Source organism: Etheostoma spectabile, chromosome 9, assembly GCF_008692095.1.
Source record: "Etheostoma spectabile isolate EspeVRDwgs_2016 chromosome 9, UIUC_Espe_1.0, whole genome shotgun sequence".
Lineage (NCBI taxonomy): Eukaryota > Metazoa > Chordata > Actinopteri > Perciformes > Percidae > Etheostoma > Etheostoma spectabile.
In genome coordinates, this window is record NC_045741.1 from 27,384,830 (window position 1) to 27,391,993 (window position 7,164).

Below are 7,164 nucleotides of genomic sequence, written 5' to 3' on the forward strand. Positions count from 1 at the left end.
GAAGCAAAGCAAACCCGTTGAGCCCTCCCACTGAAGGCTTAAAGTATTTAAGGGAAAACACTGCCAGTCATGTTTTTCTCTCTCTCTCTCGATAGCCATCTCTTAGAGCTAGATCCATTTGATAGCCTCTTTTTTATACAAATAATACTGGTTTAAATAAACAATGTGATAGTAGTTCACATCTTTGCTGAGCAAGGCCCATATGCCAACATGTCGGTTTAGTTAAATTTTATTATATAGTATCAAATCATAAGAGTTATCTCAAGACACTTTACAGATAGAACAGGTATAGACCACACTCTATAATTTACAAAGACCCAACAATTCCAGGGATTAAAGAAAAGAAACACTTGGGCTGTTAATTGCAGTTTTACAGCAGTCCAGTTTGCTGCGTGCAGTTTGGATTCTGACAACAGTGTTCTTGTGTGACTTGTCTGTCTGCTCAGGCTGGTTCGTTTCTGGAGCATCGAGGAAAGAGCCCCTCAGGCCATCGCTTCTCTGCCTAATGGCCTCTGCTGTGCCTTTTCTGCTGAAGGGAGTGTCCTTGCTGCTGGGTAAGGTTTTAGCTTATGTACAGACACACACACACAGATTATGTCATATTTCCTCAGTTACACCTCATTGACTTCTGCCTTCTGACCAGAGGTCTGTTACCTAAAGCAGAGATCAAAGTCCAGCACCTAACTTCAGTCAGGGCTAAAGCGGTGCAATAAATGTCAATTCAAGCTCACACAGTCCCACTCATGTTCTTATGGGTTCGTAAGCACCCCGAGAGTTAGAACATAAATCAAATGGATAAAGCATTGCAAACAGCTGTTTGGAAAGAGTGCTGCCATGTTCACAGCCACCTGGCAGCACCTACTATTGGAAACATAAGAGGAATTCAAACCTCTTTTTTTTTTTTTTTTTTTTTTTTTTTTTACGACTTTAAGCAGCAATGGTTGAAGGGATAGCTACGATGTTCAAGAAACATTCCATCGGGTTGCCATAGAAATGGAAATCGAACATCACAAAGCAACATTGTAACTCACAACGGCTACGCAGAAACCTCTGCAAGAAGTAGCCTGGTCATTATTTAAAATGCCCATATTATACTAATTTTCAGCTTCATAATTGTAGTTTGAGTTTGTACCAGAATAGGTTTCCATGGTTTCGTTTTTAAAAAACACCATATTTTTGTTGTACTGCACATTGCTGCAGATCCTGTTTTCACCCTGTGTGTTTAGGTCTCTGTTTTAGCTACAGAGTGAGACATCTCACTTGGTTTAGCTACAGACTGACAGTTATCCTGCCAGCATAAGTTGCCATAGTAACTGAGCATTAACTATGTTGAATTAACTGTAAATAAATCCGACTATCCGAGTTAAGCCTGGCTTATTTTTGGAACGGGCCTGTTCTCCATGTTCCTCAGCTTGCGGGCACCATGGCAGGCTGGATGCATTCTCAACTGTTGTTTTAGTTTTGGTTTGAACTTTTCCACCAAACTCACATTTTATTGCATTGGTGCAGTCCTGTGATTGATTCCAAGTTCTTCCACCTCCCCCCCGATGATTTATTGCTGTCGTTCCTTTCTGTTCCAGGACTCGTGACGGTGCTGTGCACTTCTGGGAGTCTCCTCGCAGCATTGGCAGCCTGCAGCACATGAGTAGGATGTCCCTCCGCCGGGTGATGAGCACCCAGCAGGTGGAGGCCCTGGCCATTCCCACGCCGCTCCGTGACTACCTGACCTACAAAGTCATCTAACCCACAGCACCAACTGTTCCTGTCACAGCATCATCTGGCTGAAAAACCCATGCGTTACTTTCAGAAAAATAAAACCGTTTTACACAGAACTTTGTTGAACAAACAAAATCAACCGGGAAAGGAGGAACAGAGCCGCCTGCGCTCAAACCCCCACCACCTCCACGCACAGCAGGATATTCTGTTGCTTTTGTAAATATTTATTTTTGTAAGTACTTTAGTGAGTGAGCGTGCTGTACACCTGTAAGGTCAGGTTACTTCGGGGGGGCCTCCCGTCCCCTCCGTCACACCAGTGTGGAACCTGTACTCTTCCAGCTGGCTCCGGCTCTCCACCAGGTTCTGTAAACCCTTCATCTTTTCTTCTGAGTTGGAATGGCTGTTGCACTTAACGTGAGAAGCTTTGGCAGCGTTGCTTTCTCTTCATGTCAGGGTTTCTGGTTGGGAGTGGTTTAAAAACGAGATGAAGCGGTTATTGTTCTCTCTTAGGTTTGAACATTTACCTGAAACAGTATTCACACCATCATGGCACACTCTCTTGTCACTGAAACCAGAGCTGTTTAATGTGCCAAGCAGTAGTTTTTATGTCCTATATAGAGACATTTGCCGTTCAGTGATCCAACACAGTACGTTAGCTAGTTTAATTTAATTCTGCTGTTTGGTCACACCAGAATCCGGCACAATGACAAGTGATAAATCATTAAGGCAGATAATTTGGCACATCTTAGGTCATTGCAGATATGTTGGTATTGCTGTATATATCAGCTGGTAAATGGCTAAATAAAATGGCAAGGATATTTTTTGGGAAACCTTGTTCAAAATTGAGTGAATCGACCTATTGTCATTGGATTTTTTTCAATCTGTGTATTGGCCTCAAACAGCCGGTATCGGTCGGGGGAATTGATGTTTGATTGGTTTACCAGAGATCACCAGAACACTGGCTAAAATGACCTCCATTCATTAGGATTATAGTAGGACTTCCAGACACACTCGACTGATGACAGAAACCGGTTGGAGTTGGTTGACCGCTCAGATTTTCCATGTCAAAGTTCAGCATGGCTTTACAGCGTTACAGTCCACGGACCACAACAATGTTATTTATTTAACTGATTAAATTAGTTAAATTAGGTGTAATGTTTTGTCATTATAAAAAGAGAGAGACCCTTTTCTTCTTTTTCTTTTCCAAAGCTACCCGGTGGCCGGAAATGAGATTGGTGGAGGAGGTAAACAATGCAGGCTCCAAATTGTCTAAAATTTGTCTTAGCAAAATATTTGAGGACGGAATGAGTTCAACACATCCGTACAAGAATACACATTGTGTTGTGGTGAAAAACACTGAATGGAAACTCAACAGGGTACCTTACTAAACCCACTTAAAATTGCCGCTGATGTGTGCTACTGACTAAACTACACCAGCTCAGAGTTTCGGTGAAGTGCAAACCAACAATTAGTCCAACCCTGTCATGATGCCGGTGGAGCCCACCCAAAAATGTCTCAAACTGGTGACACAAATGGTGTGCGTTTGTTTTTCAATCCCATACCTGCCAATACAAATCCTTGAGACCAGTGTTTAATGGTTTCACACTTAAGCACCTCTAGCAAACCAGTACAGAGTTCCATGACATATGTATGTGTGTGTGTATATATAAATTGTATCATGTCTACATGATTTTTTTTATACCCAGTTCTTCTGTTGAACATTTTTGTTTTTGTCTTTTTGATCTCTGTTAAATGTGAAAATGTCTGCAAATGGGCCAACTACACGTTTTACTGCTAAAGCCCTGAAAGAAAAGGTGTGTTACATTTCTATACAGGTCAGATTCAGACTGTGGAAGTGTTGCTGTCCTGTCGCTGCTTTTTGCAGCGTTTAGAAATGGCAGTGATTCCAGCAACCCTGAAAGTGGTCACAAGCTGCCAACCAATCAGCTGTCAGCCTCGGCTAGCAGCCGTTAAAAACCATCTGTTCCGTCCCGGTAGAAATGTATTCACGTGAGCCTCAATGACCCTTTACATTCTTAGAATCTCTTGTTGCTTGAACATTATTTTCATTGTGTGTGTGTGTGCGTGTGTGTGTTGGTGATATATGAGATGTAAAGAAGGGAAAGTGAGCTTTTAGTGTTGTCCTGTTGTCTTTCTGTAGGAAGATGGGCGCAGAACAGCTGTCAATCATTCTTGGCAATAAGTTCTCTAACAGTCAGTGCTAATGCCAAAGGTTTTCCTTTTCAGATCCTTTCTGATTTTCTGCTGAGATATGGAGCGTGTCTCATGAATGGGCTGCAGTACTTAGTTCTCTATACAGAACCTTAATGGGTTTGCGTTATATGTTTGTATACTTGTTACCATTAGGATTGGCAATACAGTCCTGCCTCAGTGAGATGCGGTTGAATACATCAAATATATATGAATGTATGATGTTCCTTGTATTTTTTTTGTGTGTGTTTGTTTCAATAAAGACTTTTTGACAAAATAAGGGTTATTAATTCTTGAGATGGAGAACATTGAAACTAAGTTTTAAGGTGCTTTATGTCTTTGGGCACTTTTTGACTAGTTTTACAGGCGGTTAGCACAAACTAAAGCTCAAAGGGGGCATGTGGAAAAACTAACTTGCAGCATGTGTTCTAGCAATCAAGACAGCGTTTGTCATCAAAACTCCCGGCTGAACAGAACGGATCTGGAACTCTGCCCGGCACGTTTAGGACAGGTTTGTTCTGACAAGCTGATGATAAGCACAAATGTTAACGGTAAAACAATGTGTGTCTTATGCAAATACAAATTACGGAAATGTAACACAACCCCCTCCCCAAAATGGTAAAATTATAAAATAGAGATGGTCCAATACCCATTTTTCTTCCTTTCTGAGGACCAGTCTGATTCCAGTTTGTTAGATATTTTCTGTTTTAACAACTGTATACCACTATCCCGGTATGAATGTGATATGACCGCTATCTTTGTTATTGGCCTGGCTCGGGTTCAACTCTTTGTGAAACATGAATAAACGCAATAAGCAATAACTGCCACAGAACTTTATTTTATTATCCAGTTTGACAGTCAGTTATATCCTCTGGGCTAAATTCCATGGTATCAGATCAGTGCATAAACTCCAATACTGGAGCATTGGAACTCTTCTACAATAGAATAGATCAATTGTTATAACTAATAGAATAGATAAAGGTGAGTAAGACATTTTAAAACAGGAATAAATATTGAATAATGAAAAGTTGAGCTTTCCCACTTTGCTACTTGGACAGACTGCTCCAACAGGAAGGAGTATAAAAGGTTTTGTCCTGCTCTGTGGAACAACTAAAACACTGGGGGGACCTGAGGGAGCGGGGTGGTAGACATAGAAGTAAAAGTACCAACACAATTATTTGAAATCCTTCTTCAGTAAAAGTAACAGAAACGAGTATTATCGGTAAAATGTATTTAAAGTATATTTAAAGTATCAGCAGTAAAAGTAGTTGTAATGTAAAGTATGGCACTATTAGTTAGTTTTAAATGTGATGCAACAGTGTGTAAAGTGTACAACTGTGGTGGAGCTGGTTTATTGACTTTAGAACCAGTTAGAACCAGAACGCTTTTTTTCCCCCAGTGGTTCCCAACCCTCTCTACATCTGATGGTTGTCAGGTGATTATGGTGTAGGAAAGTCAAGAGAACAAACAGATTTGTTTCCCTTTTCAGACTTTTCTCTAACTTTTGTTTTTTTCTATGAAATATTGGACACTTATTGGACAGTGGGCCTCAATATATATATATATATACTATATATATATATATATATATATATATATATATATATATATATATATTTACACTGTATTTACACACACACACACACACACTTCATCATAAACCCCACCCAGACAAAAATGAAGTGAAGATGACACAGTAACTACAATATTCAACACCATTCAACAAAATAGACAACAAACCACATAGACACCATAAACCCATCATGCACGTCTCTTCCCAGCATAAAGCTTCTCATGAGCCTTCCAGAAAGTTCAGGTGTTTTCCCCATTTTTTAGTATAGTAGAGTTGTGTAAACTATGGGACAATGTGTTTAGCACTGCCAAAGCCTACTATGTATTTACATTTGAGATGCATATGTGATTTTGTCCAGAGTGCCCACATCTATTGTCTGAAGTGTTATCTTCTTTCAGCTCACAGAACGTAACCGTAAGCTGGCTCTTCGGCAGGGATGCAGTACTCACAGGCCTAACAGGCGCAGGGCAGGGCCCCAGCCCCGAGGGCTTCAGGGGCCCCTCAGCCAGAGCCTCAGTCAGAAGTCCCTAAAGTCCAACTGAAGTCACATTTTCTTTGTGCAGTCAAAAACAATTTAAGTAATTATGATAATTAAGAATAACAGTTTAAACTTATTGATAGTTTTTATTATTTAAAAAAATAGAAAGTCATTTGGGGAAAATCTCAGAAATGCTCCTTTTCCTCTGAGTGTCTGTTTGGCTGAGTCCCAGCAGGGGACAAGACAATCCGTGCTGTTGGTAGTGGTATTTAACCCTTGTGTTGTCTTCCCTCCGACCTGCGAATTTTGTTTTTTTCTGAGTCAAAATTTAAAATGAAAACCCTTTTATCAACGTTGTGGTCATCTTTTTTGACCCGTTTGTGTCTTCCCACAATGTTTTTGTCACCTTTTCAACGTTTGTCGACTTTTTCTGAGCCTTTTGAAATTTTGTTGTTGTGTTTTTTTTTCACAAATTATTATTGCTTTTTTTTTTTTTTAAAAATTTGTCACTTCTTTTTTTTTTTACATTTTTGTCACTTTGTCCGGCAGTTCTTTCACATTTTTGTCACTTTCTTTGTTTTTATGTATGGGGGTGACGGGGGAAGGGGGGGGGGGGGGGGGGGGGGGCTGGGGGGGGGGGGGGGGGGGGTGACATTTTGGCACTTTATTGACATGTCTTTTTTTGACATTTGTCACACACAAGTTCTTTTATCAACTATATGTTTCTCCAAATACTGTAAAATTGACAAAAAAACACTCAAATTCAATGAAAGTAGTGAACTGATTATTAATTTAACTTGTGAGGAGAGTTGTTGGGAACCATCCACGTTACTTTTTTGGACAATTTGTTTGAAAGAAACCCAAATTTCTGATATGAAGACTTTTTGGAAAGGGATCAAGGCTGAATCCCATTCCTTCCCCTTACCCCTTCCCCTAGCTTTTGCGCGTTCACGCGGGACCTAGTGCTGTCCCAATACCTGTTAGGACCGAGGGGTAGGGGATAGACCAAGGGCTGTATAGCCCTTGAAACCTAGTGTGGATGCGACCTCACTTGAAAACACACAGGCATCAATGGCTGCCCGTCGACCAGAGAGACACATAAATGTAAGTACTTTCAGCTTAAATAATAGATTTAAAAGTTCTGACAGTCTTGTTTTGTCGTCTATGCAGTCCTGTACATGTGTAC

The 7,164-nt window shown here is 40.5% G+C and overlaps 1 protein-coding gene and 1 long non-coding RNA gene across 2 annotated transcripts in view; both read left to right on the top strand.

Moving 5' to 3' along the window:
• Positions 1 to 4,204, top strand: part of LOC116695621 (WD repeat and SOCS box-containing protein 1) — a 16,757-nt gene extending 12,553 nt beyond the window's left edge. Inside the window, exons 8-9 of the mRNA XM_032526022.1 lie at positions 447 to 554; positions 1,581 to 4,204. Of these exons, the coding sequence (XP_032381913.1) occupies positions 447 to 554; positions 1,581 to 1,743 (271 nt within the window). The 3' untranslated portion in view covers positions 1,744 to 4,204. The remainder of the gene's footprint in view (positions 1 to 446; positions 555 to 1,580) is intronic.
• Positions 1 to 7,164, top strand: part of LOC116695664 (uncharacterized) — an 813,105-nt gene that overhangs the window by 429,053 nt on the left and 376,888 nt on the right. The window lies entirely within an intron of this gene.